We start from the raw sequence: 19264 nt of genomic DNA, 5'->3' as shown, positions 1-19264 counted from the left end.
GACAACGTGACCAGGGACCTCTTTGACGAGGGACCACTTGACCAGGGACCTCTTTGATGAGGGACCACTTGACCAGGGACCTCTTTGATGAGGGGCCACTAGACCAGGGACCACTTTGACGAGGAACCACTTTGACGAGGGACCACTTGACCAGGGACAACTTGACCAGGGACCTCTTTGACGAGGGACCACTTGACCAGGGACCACTTTGACAAGTGACCACTAATCAGGGACCACTTGACCAGCGACCACTTAACCAGGGGCCTCTTATCCAGAGCTAATTTTGAACAGGAACCCCTTTGATGAAGGACCACTTGACAAGGGACCACTTGACCAAAGACCACTTGAGTAGAGACCACTTGACCAGGAAACACTTTGACCAGAGACCTCTTTATCAGGGAACACTTTGACCATGGAGTACTTGACCAGGGACCACTTTGACAAGGAACCACTAGACCAGGGACCTCTTTGATGAGGGAACACTTGACCAGGGACCACTTTGACGAGTGACCACAAATCAGGGACCTCTTGTCCAGAGCTAATTTTGAACAGGAACCCCTTTGACGAGGGACCACTTGACCAGGGACCACTTGACCAGGGACAATTCCCCAACATTGGAACCAAAACGTAGTCAAATTTGGAGGGTATCAGGTTGGGAAAAAGACCAAAAATGTATTTTGGACCCTAGCTCACAGAATCCCCATCAAGCCACGCGATCCGTTTCCAAAAGGAAAGGCTCCTGAGCTCTGATGATGCTGTTGGGGGTTCGTTCTGTATTCCACAGCTAAACAAAACAAACCCTTCAGTTCTATACGTCTCTTAGTAGATGAGCCTCTGATTTTCTGAAGCACGAAAAACACCGAAGCCCCACCATCTCCGTGGTCTGTTCCCTGGTGGTTTCGCAATCCTCAGTATTAAGACATCCGCAAAGCAATCTATATCCTTTTAAGCTGGCAGCAGTCAATTCCACCACCTCCCGATGTGCGCAATGTGAGGGGAAAATATATATATTATACGTATATCCACAACAGTTCCGAGTCACTCATCAGGACTGTTTGCTGAACCTTTTCGGAAACTCATGTTCAGCAAAGGTCACCACGTTCGTACTTATTGCGAGCTTGTTTACGCCATTCAAAGTGGATCGCTGTTAGCAATGTTCAAGGATGATTATATTATATATCCATACTAGCTTGAGAAAGGCATTGTTTGCTTTGGGGAGTTTGGTAATATCTCTGGATGCAGGGTGAACTACAACTCCCAGATCAGAGGTCATTAACGCAACAAACCCTGTCTGTATGCACAGTTGGTCATGTGGGTTTGTGTGCCAGGTTTGGTCCAGATCTGACGTTGTCTGGGTTCAGGGATCTCTGGATTAGGGTGAACTACAACTCCCAACATCAAGGTCCATTACCTCAAACCCCTGCAGTATGTTCAGTTGGTCATGGGGCTTCTTTGTGCCAAGTTTTGCCCCTGTCCATTGTCGTTGGAGGTCTCAGTTTCTCTGGATGCAAGTGAACTATAACTCCCATGAAGGTTAATTTCCCCCAGACATCTCCAGTATGTTCTCTTGGTCATGTGGAGTCTGTGTGCCAAGTTTGGTCCACGTCCGTCATTCGTGGGGGTTGCAGTGGGCTGTGGGAGGCAAATCAGGTGAAGGTACTGCATATCCCATCGTCCGTGGTCCATCCTCCCCCAAACCACACCAGGGTGTATAGTGGGTCATGAGGGGGTCTGGGTGGTCCTGGTCCATCATTCGTGGAGGTTGCAGTGGGCTGTGGGAAGCAAATCAGGTGAAGGTACTGCATATCCCATCATCCGTGGTCTATCCTCACCCAAACCACACCAGGATGTATAGTGGGTCACGGGGGGAGTCTGTGTGCCAAGTTTGGTCCAGGTCCGACATTCATGGAGGTGGCAGTGGGCTGTGGGAGGCAAATCAGGTGAAGGTACTGCATATCCCATCGTCCGTGGTCTATCCTCACCCAAACCACACCAGGATGTATAGTGGGTCACGGGGGGAGTCTGTGTGCCAAGTTTGGTCCAGGTCCGACATTCGTGGAGGTGGCAGTGGGCTGTGGGAGGCAAATCAGGTGAAGGTACTGCATATCCCATCGTCCGTGGTCTATCCTCACCCAAACCACACCAGGATGTATAGTGGGTCACGGGGGGAGTCTGTGTGCCAAGTTTGGTCCAGGTCCGACATTCGTGGAGGTGGCAGTGGAGTGTGGGAGGCAAATCAGGTGAAGGTACTGCATATCCCATCGTCTGTGTGCCAAGTTTGGTCCAGGTCCATCATTCGTGGCAGTTGCAGTGGGTTGTGGGAGGCAAATCAGGTGAAGGTACTGCATATCCCATCGCCCGTGGTCCATCCTCCCCCAAACCACACCAGGATGTATAGTGGGTAATGAGAGGTCTGGGTGCCAAACGTGGTCCTGGTCCGTCATTCGTGGAGGTTGCAGTGTGTTGTGGGAGGCAAATCAGGTGAAGGTACTGTATATCCCATCGTCCGTGGTCTATCCTCACCCAAACCACACCAGGATGTATAGTGGGTCACGGGGGGAGTCTGTATGCCAAGTTTGGTCCAGGTCCGACATTCGTGGAGGTGGCAGTGGGGTGTGGGAGGCAAATCTGGTGAAGGTACTGCATATCCCATCATCTGTGTGCCAAGTTTGGTCCAGGTCCGTCATTCGTGGGGGTTGCAGTGGGCCGTGGGAGGCAAATCAGGTGAAGGTACTGCATATCCCATCGTCCGTGGTCCATCCTCCCTCAAACCACACCAGGATGTATAGTGGGTCATGAGGGGGTTTGGGTGGTCCTGGTCCGTCATTCGTGGAGGTTGCAGTGGGCTGTGGGAAGCAAATCAGGTGAAGGTACTGCATATCCCATCATCCGTGGTCCATCCTCCCCCAAACCACACCAGGATGTATAGTGGGTCATGGGGGATTCTGGGTGCCAAATGTGGTCCTGGTCCGTCATTCGTTGAGGTTGCAGTGGTCTCTGGAACTGAGTGAAGGTACTACAAATCCCACCATCCGTGGCAAGTGTGGTCCAGATCCGTCATTGGTTGGGTTCACAGTGCTCTCTGAATGTATGTGAACTACAACTCTTCTAAATCTTACCAAACCTCTTGTTCAGTTGCAGATCAATTCCTGTTCGCTGTGTGCCATAGGAAGGGGTTAAGTGAGAGGCAGTGCAAATTTGGAGAGAGAAAGGAACCATGGGATATAGATGTGAGAACCAAGATGGCATGAGATGTACATTGGGCTAGGACTCAAATCTTTCATAGCAAAATGGAAAATGTACACAAGGCACAAAGTCCTTCACGCTTAAGCAAATTTGGAGAGAGAAAGGAACCTTGGGATATAGATGTGAGAACGAAGATGACATGGGATGTACATTGGGTTAGGACTCAGATCTTGCATGGCAAAATGGAAATGTACACAAGGCACAAAGCCCTTCATGCTTAAGCAAATCTGGAGAGAGAAAGGAACCTTGGGATATAGATGTGAGAACGAAAATGGCATGGGATGTACATTGGGCTAGGACTCAAATCTTTCATGGCAAAATGGAAATGTACACAAGGCACAAAGCCCTTCATGCTTAAGCAAATTTGGAGAGAGAAAGGAACCTTGGGATATAGATGTGAGAACGAAGATGACATGGGATGTACATTGGGCTAGGACTCAGATCTTTCATGGCAAAATGGAAATGTACACAAGGCACAAAGCCCTTCACGCTTAAGCAAATTTGGAGAGAGAAAGGAACCTTGGGATATAGATGTGAGAACGAAGATGACATGGGATGTACATTGGGTTAGGACTCAGATCTTTCACGGCAAAATGGAAATGTACACAAGGCACAAAGTCCTTCACGCTTAAGCAAATTTGGAGAGAGAAAGGAACCTTGGGATATAGATGTGAGAACGAAAATGGCATGGGATGTACATTGGGCTAGGACTCAGATCTTTCATGGCAAAATGGAAATGTACACAAGGCACAAAGTCCTTCACGCTTAAGCAAATTTGGAGAGAGAAAGGAACCTTGGGATATAGATGTGAGAACGAAAATGGCATGGGATGTACATTGGGCTAGGACTCAGATCTTTCATGGCAAAATGGAAATGTACACAAGGCACAAAGCCCTTCACGCTTAAGCAAATTTGGAGAGAGAAAGGAACCTTGGGATATCGATGTGAGAACAAAGATGGCATGGGATGTACATTGGGCTAGGACTCAAATCTTTCACGGCAAAATGGAAATGTACACAAGGCACAAAGTCCTTCACGCTTAAGCAAATTTGGAGAGAGAAAGGAACCTTGGGATATAGATGTGAGAACGAAGATGACATGGGATGTACATTGGGCTAGGACTCAAATCTTTCACGGCAAAATGAAAAATGTACACAAGGCACAAAGCCCTTCATACTTAAGCAAATTTGGAGGGAGAAAGGAACCCTGGGATGCCCATTTTGGAGGGAAACAAACAGAACATCTAGGATGAAATGGACCCTGAATGAAAGCATTCCTTTTGTGGTTGGTGTTTGGGAAGGACATTGTCAGGGGTTGGGATACTGTCTGTGGTTGTGTATGTAAGTGGACACCTCCTCCACATACACACATACGCACATTTTCACTTTTATTATGCGTATAGATGTGAGAACGAAGATGACATGGGATCTACATCCAACTATGACTCAGATCTTGCATGGCAAAATGGAAAATGTACACAAGGCACAAAGCACTTCATACTTAAGCAAATTTGGAGAGAGAAAGGAACCCTGGGATGCCCATTTTGGAGGGAAACAAACAGAACATCTAGGATGAAATGGACCCTGAATGAAAGCATTCATTTTGTGGTTGGTGTTTGGGAAGGACATTGTCAGGGGTTGGGATACTGTCTGTGGTTGTGTATGTAAGTGGTCACCTCCACCACATACACACATACGCACATTTTCACTTTTATTATGCGTATAGATGTGAGAACGAAGATGACATGGGATCTACATCCAACTATGACTCAGATCTTGCATGGCAAAATGGAAAATGTACACAAGGCACAAAGCCCTTCACGCTTAAGCACATTTGAGGAGAGAAAGGAACCCTGGGATATCCATTTTGAAAAAAAAATTGGAACAAAAATTTCAGAGCGGCCCCGATCTTCCCTCATTTAGCATTTCCCGAACACAAAACATTCATCAACGTAACTGCGAAGTTGATGCATCTCTCTCTCTCTCTGTATATATATATATATATATATTTAGAAAAACAAAGTAAAATTAAATCCGTAAACTCAGCAACAGACGTCCAGAGGCACTTGCAGATCAACTCCAAGTAATCGGTCAAAAGATCAGGGCAGGGGTGGAGTTGGATCTCTCCTGAATAAATTAGGCCACGATTTGTCCCTAACGAGTCGCTCTCCGAAGACCGGCTTATCTGACATTTTGGGGGAAGGCGCTTTGGGAATGAAAGAACGTGGTTTGGTGGTAAAATAAGCAACCATGTTGGTGGCAAACTCCTGCGGCGAGGATCCTCAGGGAGTCCTAGGAATATAAACACAAAGGAACAAAGGTCAACTTGGTAGAATATTTTGCCATCAGATTAAAGACAAGAAGGGTCAGGCACAAATAGAGACGTACGTACCCGTAAACATTGGGGTCCCAAGGTGCTATCTCCCCGACTGGGTTATCCCTGAAACCTTTGCGGCGACGACGTTGAGGTTCTCGTAAACGGCGGCCGGTTCGTCCTCGACTCTAGGTCACAACAAACAGAAAAGAAGGACATTTCTCACACACTGAGGCCTACCTCGCACTGAGGCCTACTAACACTCAGACTGAGGCCTCTCTCAGCCTGGAGTCTTTAAATTCTCTTTACATTCAGTAGCAAGAATGTGAAATTATTGCATCTTACCCCATCTGGACTCTCGGCGAAGGGGGACGGGCTTTGCCTCTGGGTTTCTCCATTGGTGGGTAGCGGATATTCAAGTATTCTTTCTCCTTTCTCATACTTCTCTAAAAGGCAACAAAGGGAAGGGTGTCACTCTGGGATGGATGGGACTGCCTTCCTGGCCCCCTCTCTCCTCACTCTGGGATCAATGGGACTGTCTTCCTGGCTCCCTCTCTCTTCACTCTGGGATCAATGGGACTGTCTTCCTGGCCCCATCTCTCTTCACTCTGGGATGGATGGGACTGTCTTCCTGGCCCCCTCTCTCTTCACTCTGGGATCAATGGGACTGTCTTCCTGCCCCCCCCCCCTCTTCACTCTGGGATGGATGGGATTGTCTTCCTTGCCCCCTCTCTCTTCACTGGGATGGATGGGACTGTCTTCCTGCCCCCCCTCTCTTCACTCTGGGATCAATGGGACTGTCTACCTGCCCCCCCTTCACTCTGGGATTGATGGGACTGTCTTCCTGCCCCTCTTTCACTCTGGGATGGATGGGACTGTCTTCTTGGCCCCCTCTCTCTTCACTGGGATGGATGGAACTGTCTTCCTGGCCCCCCTCTCTTCACTCTGGGATCAATGGGACTGTCTTCCTGCCCCCCCTTCACTCTGGGATTGATGGGACTGTCTTCCTGCCCCACTTTCACTCTGGGATGGATGGGACTTTCTTCCTGCCCCCCTCTCTCTTCACTCTGGGATGGATGGGACTGTCTTCTTGGCCCCCTCTCTCTTCACTCTGGGATGGATGGATGGGACTGTCTTCTTGGCCCCCCCTCTCTTCACTGGGATGGATGGGACTGTCTTGCTGGCCCCCCCCCTCTTCACTCTGGGATCAATGGGACTGTCTTCCTGCCCCCCCTTCACTCTGGGATTGATGGGATTGTCTTCCTGCCCCTCTTTCACTCTGGGATGGATGGGACTGTCTTCCTGTCCCCCTCTCTTCACTCTGGGATGGATGGACTGTCTTCCTGGCCCCCTCTCTCTTCACTCTGGGATGGATGGGACTGTCTTCCTGGCCCCCCCTCTCTGCACTCTGGGATGGATGGGACTGTCTTCCTGGCCCCTCTCTCTTCACTCTGGGATGGATGGGACTGTCTTCCTTGTCCCCTCTCTCTTTACTCTGGGATGGATGGAACTGTTTTCCTTGCCCCCTCTCTCTTCACTCTGGGATGAATAGAACTGTCTTCCTTGTCCCCTCTCTCTTTACTCTGGGATGGATGGAACTGTCTTCCTTGCCCCCTCTCTCTTTATTCTGGGATGGATGGGACTGTCTTCCTTGTCCCCCCTCTCTTTACTCTGGGATGGATGGGACTGTCTTCCTTGTCCCCTCTCTCTTTACTCTGGCATGGATGGGACTGTCTTCCTTGCCCCCTCTCTCTTTACTCTGGGATGGATGGGACTGTCTTCCTTGTCCCCTCTCTCTTTATTCTGGGATGGATGGGACTGTCTTCCTTGTCCCCTCTCTCTTCACTCTTGGATGGATAGAACTGTCTTCCTTGTCCCCTCTCTCTTTACTCTGGGATGGATGGAACTGTCTTCCTTGTCCCCTCTCTCTTTACTCTGGGATGGATGGAACTGTTTTCCTTGCCCCCTCTCTCTTTACTCTGGGATGGATGGGACTGTCTTCCTTACCCCCTCTCTCTTCACTCTGGGATGGATAGGACTGTCTTCCTGGCCCCCTCCCTCTTCACTCTGGGATGGATGGGACTGTCTTCCTTGCCCCCTCTCTCTGCACTCTGGGATGGATGGGACTGTCTTCATGGCCCCCTTTCTCTTCACTCTGGGATGGATGGGACTGTCTTCCTTGCCCCTCTCTCTTCCCTCTGGGAAGGATGGGATTTCTTCCTGGTCCCCTCTCTCTTCGCTCTGGGATGGATGGGATTGTCTTCCTTACCCCTCTCTCTTTACTCTGGGATGGATGGGACTGTCTTACTGGCCCCCTCTCCCTGCACTCTGGGATGGATGGGACTGTCTTCCTGGCCCCCTCTCCCTGCACTCTGGGATGGATGGGACTGTCTTACTGGCCCCCTCTCCCTGCACTCTGGGATGGATGGGACTGTCTTCCTGGCCCCCTCTCTCTGCACTCTGGGATGGATGGGACTGTCTTCCTGGCCCCCTCTCTCTTCTCTCTAGCAGCACCTTGGAGTGGCTGAGCATCCCATGCTGTCTCCTTCTAACATCCAACCAAGCCAAACCCTCTAAGTCCCGCTACCTGTTCCTCTTCTAGCTCCTTCTGCTCCGTTGCAATGTAATGCTGGACGGCCATGTAGACAAACTTGTACTGTGCCTCCGTTTGCACCATTCCTGACCGTTGCCTTCGCACCATCTGGATGGTCTTGGGGATGTCGATGTCACAGTCCAGACCTGTTTGCAGAGGCAAAACCCCAGAGAGGGAGGTGATTTGGGGGAAAGAACAGAAACAAAATGCAAAGTGAGTCCACACACAACAGCCTTGGCTCTCCTGAAGGGATGTCCACACCTCACACAATTAAATGAACATATTCTTCCATTCGAACTATGGAAGAAAACATTTTTGGACGAAATAATGGGCTACATCCGGTCACATTGCAGGTGTAAACACCTTTGGAATAGGTCTCCAAAGGAGGCGTGTCAAAATGTCTCACTCTCCGTTTCACTGAATTTCTCCATATCCCACCAGCATCTTTCTCTGCATTTTTTTTCAGAAATATTCAAAATTAACTAGGTATTTTTAATTACAAAAATGTGAGTCAAGCACCGAAAGTGTTAAACGGATGCAAGGACTCAGCAAAAGCCGCAGCTCTATATAAGCAGGGGTGCCTGTAGCTTAGTAGCCGTCAGTCTGAGGTAAACCTCAGTGGGAGAAAGGTCTCAATCTGCGAGAAGGCCTCACAGTGTGAGGTAGGCCTTAGTCTACTTATGTGTTTATTTATTTATTTATTTACTGTGTTTGTGTACCGCCTTTCTCAGCCAGTTAATAATAATAATGGAATAAATAATAATATAAATATAATAATAAAATAAATATAATATAATAATAGTAATAATAATGATAATGATAATAATTGGATTGAAGAGAAACTACTGGAAATGCTGTCAAGCACCAAAAGTGTTAAATGGATGCAAGGACTCAGCAAAAGCCACAGCTCTATATAAGCAGGGGTGCCTGTAGCTTAGTAGCCGTCAGTCTGAGGTAAACCTCAGTGGGAGAAAGGCCTCTGTGAGAGCGCCTCACAGTGTGAGGTAGGCCTTAGTCTACTTATGTGTTTATTTATTTATTTATTTACTGTATTTGTGTACCGCCTTTCTCAGCCAGTTAATAATAATAATGGAATAAATAATAATATAAATATAATAATAAAATAAATAGAATAGTAATAATAATGATAATGATAATGATAATAATTGGATTGAAGAGAAACTACTGGAAATGCTGTCAAGCACCAAAAGTGTTAAATGGATGCAAGGACTCAGCAAAAGCCACAGCTCTATATAAGCAGGGGTGCCTGTAGCTTAATAGCTGTCAGTCTGAGGTAAACCTCAGTGGGAGAAAGGCCTCAGTCTGTGAGAAGGCCTCACAGTGTGAGGTAGGCCTTAGTCTATTTATTTATTTATTTATTTATTTACTGTGTTTGTATACCACCTTCTCAGCCAGTTAATAATAATAGAATAAATAATAATATAAATATAATAATAAAATAAATATTATAATAATAGAATAAATAATAATATAAATATAATAATAAAATAAATAGAATAATAGAATAAATAATAATATAAATATAATAAAATAAATAGTAATAATAATGATAATGATAATAATAATAATTGGATTGAAGAGAAACTCCTGGAAATGCTGACACGATATGAAGATTTAAAGATCGAACTGCAAAGACTCTGGTACAAGCCAGTCAAGGTGGTCCCAGTGGTGATCGGCACACTGGGTGCAGTGCCTCAAGACCTTGGCCTGCACTTAAACACAATCAGTGCTGACGAAATTACCATCTGCCAGTTGCAGAAGGCCATCTTACTGGGATCTGCATGCATTATTCGCCAATACATCACACAGTCCTAGACACTTGGGAAATGTCCGATGTGTGATCCAATTCAATAGCTGTGGACTCATCTTGTTGTGTTTCAAATAATAATAATAACAACAACAACTTTATTTTTATACCCTGCCTCCATCTCCCCGAATGTAAGACTGTAGGTTTTATATAGCAATATTAAATGATCACTCACAGGCCGGTTTTGCTTGGAAATGAATATATTGCTTGTATCTCTGCAGCAAAGAAAGATACTACTGACTTTTTCCCACCACCACTTCCTTTTATAAACCTTTCCTGCCCATCTGCCCCTCTTCTCAGTTTCCTTATTAGAGCTTGTTGCTTCACAAGGTCCAATACAAGGTTTCCAGCACCTTCTGCTGGCTTCAAAATGTCACAGAGAGAAAACTGAGGCAGCCAGGATGATCCAGTCAGGATGTCACAGAGGGAATTTATGATGTCGTCATGCCGTCAGAAATTGACTCCTGACACTGAAAGGACTCGGGACGGCTTACAGAGGAACAAACCCAAGGAGAAGGCTGAGTGTGAGACAAGGCCTGGTGTGAGAAGCTTCAGTGAAAGAAGGTCCGTGTTGAAAGCCTCATGTGTAAAGCTGGGTGTAAAGCTACTATGTGAAGCTCCTGTGTAAGTTTGTTGTGAGAGGAAGCTCTGTGGAAGCTCTCTCAGACAAGCCTTCTCAGTATGAGAAGGCTCCAGTGTTAGAGAGGCCTCACTGAGAGAAGGGCCTCAGTTTGAGAGAGACCTCAGTGTGGGAGGCTTCAGTATGAGAAGGCTCCAATGTTAGAGAGGCCTCACTGAGAGAAGGGCCTCAGTTTGAGAGAGACCTCAGTGTGGGAGGCTTCAGTATGAGAAGGCTCCACTGTTAGAGAGGCCTCACTGAGAGAAGGGCCTCAGTTTGAGAGAGACCTCAGTGTGGGAGGCTTCAGTATGAGAAGGCTCCAGTGTTAGAGAGGCCTCACTGAGAGAAGGGCCTCAGTTTGAGAGAGACCTCAGTGTGGGAGGCTTCAGTATGAGAAGGCTCCAGTGTTAGAGAGGCCTCACTGAGAGAAGGCCCTCAGTTTGAGGGAGACCTCAGTGTGGGAGGTTTCAGTATGAGAAGGCTCCAGTGTTAGAGAGGCCTCACTGAGAGAAGGGCCTCAGTTTGAGAGAGACCTCAGTGTGGGAGGCTTCAGTATGAGAAGGCTCCAGTGTTAGAGAGGCCTCACTGAGAGAAGGGCCTCAGTTTGAGAGAGACCTCAGTGTGGGAGGCTTCAGTGTGAGAAGGCTCCAGTGTTAGAGAGGCCTCACTGAGAGAAAGACCTCAGTTTGAGAGAGAGTGTGGGAGGCTTCAGTGTGAGAAGGCTCCAGCTTGAGAGATGCCTCAATAAAAATTGGGAAAACATATTGACTCTCAGAGGCCCGAGAGAGGCCTCTCAGCTTGAGAGAGGCCCTATGCAAGCCGCCCCGAGTCCCTTCGAGGATATGTTGTTGTTGTTGTTGTTGTTGTTGTTGTTGTTGTTGTTCTTCTTCTTCTTCTTCTTCTTCTTCTTCTTCTCCTCCTCCTCCTCCTCCTCCTCCTCCTCCTCCTCCTCCTTCTCCTCCTCCTCCTCCTCCTCCTCCTCCTCTTTCTCCTTCTCCTTCTCCTCCTTCTCCTTCTCCTTCTCCTTCTCCTTCAGTCTGAGAGGGACCTCAGTGTTAGTAGGCTTCAGTGTGAGGTAGGCCTCAGTGTGTGAGAGGCCTGGTGTGAGGAGGCTTCGGTGAGAAGAAGCCGCAAGTTGGAAGCCTCATAAGTAAAGCTACTGTATGAAGCTCCAGTGTGATGGCTACTATGTGTAAAGTTGCTGTGTGAAGCTCATGTACAAGTTTGGTGTGAGAAAAGCCTCTGTGAGAGTGAAGATGTTTACCTGCATGAGAAAAGCCCACTCGCACAATAATTTTCTCCCCCATTTTCTATTGGGTTTAAGGCTTAGCGGGTTTTTGGGTTCATGGAGGTTTTATGGGCATTTTAATGTATTTCTCCCCACATATATAGAGAGAGGGGGCCAGGGGACAGTTCCATCTTGTTTCCTGCATATGTCATCGGTTGGGGACCCCTCCCCACAGCACTAACTGCCGTTCTGGGCCAGAGTGAAGAGAGGGGGCCAGGAAGACAGTTCCACCTTGTCTCCTGCATATGTCATCAGTTGGGGACCCCTCCCCACAGTACCAACTGCCGTTCTGGGCCAGAGTGAAGAGAGAGGGGGCCAGGGGACAGTTCCATCTTGTCTCCTGCATATGTCATCAGTTGGGGACCCCTCCCCACAGCACCAACTGCCGTTCTGGGCCAGAGTGAAGAGAGAGGGGGCCAGGAAGACAGTTCTATCTTGCCTCCTGCATATGTCATCAGTCGGGGACCCCTCCCCCAGCACCAACTGCCGCTCTGGGCCAGAATGAAGAGAGAGGGGGCCAGGGGACAGTTCCATCTTGTCTACTGCATATGTCATCAGTTGGGGACCCCTCCCCACAGTACCAACTGCCGTTCTGGGCCAGAGTGAAGAGAGGGGGCCAGGAAGACAGTTCCACCTTGTCTCCTGCATATGTCATCAGTCGGGGACCCCTCCCCCAGCACCAACTGCCGCTCTGGGCCAGAGTGAAGAGAGAGGGGGCCAGGGGACAGTTCCATCTTGTCTCCTGCATATGTCATCAGTTGGGGACCCCTCCCCACAGCACCAACTGCCGTTCTGGGCCAGAGTGAAGAGAGGGGGCCAGGAAGACAGTTCGATCTTGTCTCCTGCATATGTCATCAGTTGGGGACCCCTCCCCACAGTACCAACTGCAACTCTGGGCCAGAGTGAAGAGAGAGGGGGCCAGGGGACAGTTCCATCTTGTTTCCTGCATATGTCATCAGTTGGGGACTCCTCCCCACAGCACCAACTGCCGTTCTGGGCCAGAGTGAAGAGAGGGGGCCAGGAAGACAGTTCCATCTTGTCTCTTGCATATGTCATCAGTTGGGGACCCCTCCCCACAGTACCAACTGCCGTTCTGGGCCAGAGTGAAGAGAGGGGGCCAGGAAGACAGTTCCATCTTGTTTCCTGCATATGTCATCAGTTGGGGACCCCTCCCCACAGCACCAACTGCCGCTCTGGGCCAGAGTGAAGAGAGAGGGGGCCAGGGGACAGTTCCATCTTGTCTCCTGCATATGTCATCAGTTGGGGACCCCTCCCCACAGCACTAACTGCCGTTCTGGGCCAGAGTGGAGAGAGGGGGCCAGGAAGACAGTTCCACCTTGTCTCCTGCATATGTCATCAGTTGGGGACCCCTCCCCACAGTACCAACTGCCGTTCTGGGCCAGAGTGAAGAGAGAGGGGGCCAGGGGACAGTTCCATCTTGTCTCCTGCATATGTCATCAGTTGGGGACCCCTCCCCACAGCACCAACTGCCGTTCTGGGCCAGAGTGAAGAGAGAGGGGGCCAGGAAGACAGTTCTATCTTGCCTCCTGCATATGTCATCAGTCGGGGACCCCTCCCCCAGCACCAACTGCCGCTCTGGGCCAGAGTGAAGAGAGAGGGGGCCAGGGGACAGTTCCATCTTGTCTACTGCATATGTCATCAGTTGGGGACCCCTCCCCCAGCACCAACTGCCGCTCTGGGCCAGAGTGAAGAGAGAGGGGGCCAGGGGACAGTTCCATCTTGTCTACTGCATATGTCATCAGTTGGGGACCCCTCCCCACAGTACCAACTGCCGTTCTGGGCCAGAGTGAAGAGAGGGGGCCAGGAAGAGAGTTCCACCTTGTCTCCTGCATATGTCATCAGTCGGGGACCCCTCCCCCAGCACCAACTGCCGCTCTGGGCCAGAGTGAAGAGAGAGGGGGCCAGGGGACAGTTCCATCTTGTCTCCTGCATATGTCATCAGCTGGGGACCCCTCCCCACAGCACCAACTGCCGTTCTGGGCCAGAGTGAAGAGAGGGGGCCAGGAAGACAGTTCCATCTTGTCTCCTGCATATGTCATCAGTTGGGGACCCCTCCCCACAGTACCAACTGCCGTTCTGGGCCAGAGTGAAGAGAGGGGGCCAGGAAGAGAGTTCCACCTTGTCTCCTGCATATGTCATCAGTCGGGGACCCCTCCCCCAGCACCAACTGCCGCTCTGGGCCAGAGTGAAGAGAGAGGGGGCCAGGGGACAGTTCCATCTTGTCTCCTGCATATGTCATCAGCTGGGGACCCCTCCCCACAGCACCAACTGCCGTTCTGGGCCAGAGTGAAGAGAGGGGGCCAGGAAGACAGTTCCATCTTGTCTCCTGCATATGTCATCAGTTGGGGACCCCTCCCCACAGTACCAACTGCAACTCTGGGCCAGAGTGAAGAGAGAGGGGGCCAGGGGACAGTTCCATCTTGTTTCCTGCATATGTCATCAGTTGGGGACTCCTCCCCACAGCACCAACTGCCGTTCTGGGCCAGAGTGAAGAGAGGGGGCCAGGAAGACAGTTCCATCTTGTCTCTTGCATATGTCATCAGTTGGGGACCCCTCCCCACAGTACCAACTGCCGTTCTGGGCCAGAGTGAAGAGAGGGGGCCAGGAAGACAGTTCCATCTTGTTTCCTGCATATGTCATCAGTTGGGGACCCCTCCCCACAGCACCAACTGCCGCTCTGGGCCAGAGTGAAGAGAGAGGGGCCCAGGAAGACAGTTCCATCTTGTCTCCTGCATATTTAAACAGTCGGGGACCCCTACCCCCAGCACCAACTGCCGCTCTGGGCCAGAGTGAAGAGAGAGGGGCCCAGGAAGACAGTTCCATCTTGTCTCCTGCATATTTAAACAGTCGGGGACCCCTCCCCACAGCACCAACTGCCGCTCTGGGCCAGAGTGAAGAGAGAGGGGGCCAGGAATACAGTTCCATCTTGTCTCCTGCATATTTCATCAGTCGGGGACCCCTCCTCCAGCATCAACTGCCGCTCTGGACCAGAGCGAAGAGAGAGGGGGCCAGGGGACAGTTCCATCTTGTCTCCTGCATATGTCATCAGTCGGGGACCCCTCCCCACAGCACCCACTGCCGCTCTGGGCCAGAGTGAAGAGAAAGGGGCCCAGGAAGACAGTTCCATCTTGTCTCCTGCATATTTAAACAGTCGGGGACCCCTCCCCACAGCACCAACTGCCGCTCTGGGCCAGAGTGAAGAGAGAGGGGGCCAGGGGACAGTTCCATGTTGTCTCCTACATATGTCATGAGTCGGGGACCCCTCCCCACAGCACCAACTGCCGCTCTGGGCCAGAGCGAAGAGAGAGGGGGCCAGGAAGACAGTTCTATCTTGTCTCATGTGCTGTGCTAATAATAATATAATATAATAATATGATATTATAAATATATATTTTATATTACATGAAATATTACTAAAGGAAGTACTATTCACCTTGCCTGTGAATGGTGTCCACCAGGATGTCTATGACGATGATGGTCCCAGTGCGTCCAATCCCAGCGCTGGACAAGCAGAAATGAAAAGGAGCAAATGTTTACAACCATTCAACATGGCGAAGATGACTGCAAAAGATATCCCATTATGGAAAACTAAGTCCAAGGAAGGGCAGCCTTGCAAAATCCAGGCGGTCTACAATTTCCATACAGAAACATCTCATTTGTTCATATACCGTATATACTCGAGTATAAGCCGACCCGAATATAAGCTTCTAACAATAATAGAGAAACATAATGTAATAATAATAAAGTAAAATAATAACTGCGATAATAAAGTAAAATTATAACTGTAATAATAATAGAATAAAATAATGTAAATGTAATAATAATAAGAGAGAAAAATAATAAAGGTAATAATAATAGAGAAAAATAATGTATATAATAATCTTAAATAAAATAATAATAAATGTAATAATAAGAGTAAAACAATAAATGTAAGAAAAATAGAGAAAAATAATACGTGCAATAATAATGAGAGTGAAATAATAAATGTAATAATAATAGAGTGAAATAATAAATGTAAGAAAAATAGAGTGAAATAATAAATGTAATAAAAATAGAGTGAAATAATAAATGTAAGAAAAATAGAGTGAAATAATAAATGTAATAATAATAATAGAGAAATATAATGTAATAATACAGTAAAATAATAACTGCAATAATAAAGTAAAATAATAACTGCAATAATATAGTAAAATGTAATAAAATAGAGTGAAATAATAAATGTAATAATAATAGAGAAGAATAATGTAATAACAATAAAGTAAAAATAATAACAGCAATTAATAAAGTAAAACAATAAATGTAATAATAGAGTAAAATGATAAATGTAATAATAATAATAGAGAAGAATAATGTAATAATAATAAATAAAATAATAACTGCAATAATAAAGTAAAATAATAAATGTAATAAAAATAGAGTGAAATAATAAATGTAATAATAATAGAGCAGAATAATGTAATAATAATAAAATAAAAACAGCAATAATAAAGTAAAATAATAACAGCAATAATAGAGTAAAATAATAAATGTAATAATAGAGTGAAATGATAAATGTAATAATAATAGAGAAGAATAATGTAATAATAATAAAGTAAAAACAGCAATAATAAAGTAAAATAGTAACAGCAATAATAGAGTAAAATAATAAATGTAATAATAGAGTGAAATTATAAATGTAATAATAATAGAGAAGAATAATGTAATAATAATAAAGTAAAATAATAACAGCAATAATAGAGTAAAATAATAAATGTAATAATAATATAGTAAAATAATATAATAAAAATAGAGGAAAAATAACAAATATATAATAATAAAAAGAATAAAATAATAAATGTAATAATAAATGTTATAATAATAATAATAATAATAATAATAACAGAGTAAAATAATCAATAACCCTGACTTGAGTATAAGCCGAGGGTGGGCTTTTTCAGTTTAGAAAAGGGGCCGAAAAACTTGGCTTATACTCAAGTATATATGCAGCATATGCCGCTGTGTCCGCCTTGGTGTCCCAGCAAACACCAGTCTGGCCCAGTTGAGGGGCGCCCCCTCCTGGCCGCTCACCTGCAGTGCACCACAATCGGCCCAGTGCCGGGGACGCTCCTCTGGGCTTTGTTGACTTGATCGAGGAAGCTGAGGACCCCCCCGGGCTCGTTGGGCACGCCGTGGTCGGGCCAGCTGACATACTGGAAGTGCCAGATCAGTCTCGGCTGCTCTTCCTGGAGGAGGGTTGGGAAGAGAGGGCTGAGAACACCCAACGGCAAGCAACACTCTTCCATTTTGCATTTTTTCCCTAATAAATATTAATGGAGGAGGATGGACTGTGGATGATGGGACTTGCTGTACCTTCGCTCACTTCCCGAGACCACTGCTTGACTGATCAAGACCAAACTTGGCAAACATAACCTCCATGACCCCCTTTATGTCCTGGTGAGGTTTGGGGGAGGACGGACAATGGATGATGGGATTTGTAGTACTTTCAAACCTTTCGGTTCCCACAGACCACTGTGGCCCCCAACAAAGACCAAATACACAGGGCCCCCATGACCCACTCTACATCCTGCTGTGGTTTGGAGGAAAATGGACTGTGGATGATGGCACTTGCTGTACCTTCACTCACTCCCCGAGACCACTGCGATCCTCATCCAATGACTGATCAAGACCAAACTTGGCAAACATAACCTCCATGACCCCCTTTATGTCCTGGTGAGGTTTGGGGGAGGATGGACAATGGATGATGGGATTTGTAGTACTTTCAAACCCTTCGGTTCCCACAGACTATTGTGGGGCCCATCAAAGACCAATAAAGACCAAACTTGGCACACAGAGCCCCCATGACCAACATTACATCCTACTGGAGTTTGGAGGAGGGTGGACCATGAATGATGGGACTTGAAGTACCTCCACTCACTTCCTGAAACTGCTGCACCCCTCATCCAATGACTGATCAAGACCAAACTTGGCACACAGAGCCCGCATGAATCACTCAACATCCTGGTGCTGTTTGGAGGACAGACCACAGATTATGGGACTTGCAGTACTTTCACTCACTTCCTGAGACCACAGTGACACTCATCCAATTACCAATAAAGAGCAAACATGGCATAGAGAGCCCCCATGGTCAACTCAACATTCTGGTGAGGTTTGGGGGAGGACAGACTACAGATGATGGGACTTGCAGTACCTTCACTCACTTCCCAAGACCACTGCAACCCTCATCCAATGACTGACCAAAACCAAACTTGGCACGCAGAGCCCCCATGACCCACTCTACATCCTGCTGAAGTTTGGAGTAAGATGGACATCGGATGATGGGGCTTGCAGTACTTTCACTAACTTCCTGAGAGCACTGTGAGCCATATTAATAACTGATAAAGACCAACCTTGCCACACAATGTCTTTCTCAAATAACCTGGGCACAAATAGGCAGGTCCCCAAGCTAGTATATAATAAAAGTCAGTGTTTGTATGCCGAGGGGTGGTGGTGTGTGTGGCAGCTTTCTGATTGGCTGCCACTTTCACAGGCCACTACCACCAGCACGGGTGATGGACTTGGACCAAACATGGCACACATAACCCCCATGATCCACTCTACATCCTGCTGCAATTTGGAGGACAGCAGACCATGGGACTTGCAGTACCTTCACTCACCACTGAGACCCTCATCCAATGACTGATCAAGACCAAACTTGGCACACAGAACCCCCATGGCCCACTCTATATCCTGGTGAAGTTTGAAGGAGGACAGATCATGGATGATGGGACTTGCAGTACCTTCACTCACTTCCCGAGACCACAGTGACACTCATCCAATTACCAATAAAGACCAAACTTGGCACACAGAGCCCCCATAAACCACTCAACAGCCTGGTGCTGTTTGGAGAAGGACAGACCACGGATGATGGGACTTGAAGTACCTCCACTCACTTCTCGAGACCACTGTGACCCTCATCCAATGACTGAGCAAGACCAAACTTGGCACACAGAGCCCCCATGACCCACTCTACATCCTGGTGCAGTTTGGAGGAGGGTGGACCATGGATGATGGGACTTGCAGTACCTCCATTCACTTCCTGTGACCGCTGTGACCCTCATCCAATGACTGACCAAGACAAAACTTGGCACACAGAGCCCCCATGACCCACTCTACATCCTGGTCTGGTTTGTGCGCAAATGGACCATGGATGATGGGACTTGCAGTACCTTCACTCACTTCCTGCAACCCTCATCCAATGACTGATCAAGACCAAAATTGGCATACAGAGCCTCCATGACCCACGCTACATCCTGGTGAAGTTCGAAGGAGGGTGGACCACGGATGATGAGACTTGCAGTACCTTCACTCACTTCCTGA

At 47.7% G+C, this 19264-nt stretch overlaps 1 protein-coding gene across 2 annotated transcripts in view; it reads right to left on the bottom strand.

Annotated features, from left to right (window-relative positions):
- Nucleotides 1-4620: 4620 nt before the first annotated feature.
- Nucleotides 4621-19264, bottom strand: part of LOC132764841 (tyrosine-protein phosphatase non-receptor type 11-like) — an 83675-nt gene continuing 69031 nt past the window's right edge. For both annotated transcript variants that reach the window (XM_067473007.1, XM_067473006.1), the window contains exons 11-16: nucleotides 16976-17130; nucleotides 15342-15409; nucleotides 8147-8298; nucleotides 5905-6005; nucleotides 5638-5747; nucleotides 4621-5537 (exon numbers count right to left, since the gene is read on the bottom strand). In XM_067473007.1, the coding sequence (XP_067329108.1) occupies nucleotides 5663-5747; nucleotides 5905-6005; nucleotides 8147-8298; nucleotides 15342-15409; nucleotides 16976-17130 (561 nt within the window). In that variant the 3' untranslated portion in view covers nucleotides 4621-5537; nucleotides 5638-5662. The remainder of the gene's footprint in view (nucleotides 5538-5637; nucleotides 5748-5904; nucleotides 6006-8146; nucleotides 8299-15341; nucleotides 15410-16975; nucleotides 17131-19264) is intronic.

The sequence above is a fragment of the Anolis sagrei genome, chromosome 13 (genome assembly GCF_037176765.1).
Source record: "Anolis sagrei isolate rAnoSag1 chromosome 13, rAnoSag1.mat, whole genome shotgun sequence".
Classification (NCBI taxonomy): domain Eukaryota; kingdom Metazoa; phylum Chordata; class Lepidosauria; order Squamata; family Dactyloidae; genus Anolis; species Anolis sagrei.
This window is presented reverse-complemented; position numbering and strand designations above follow the sequence as displayed.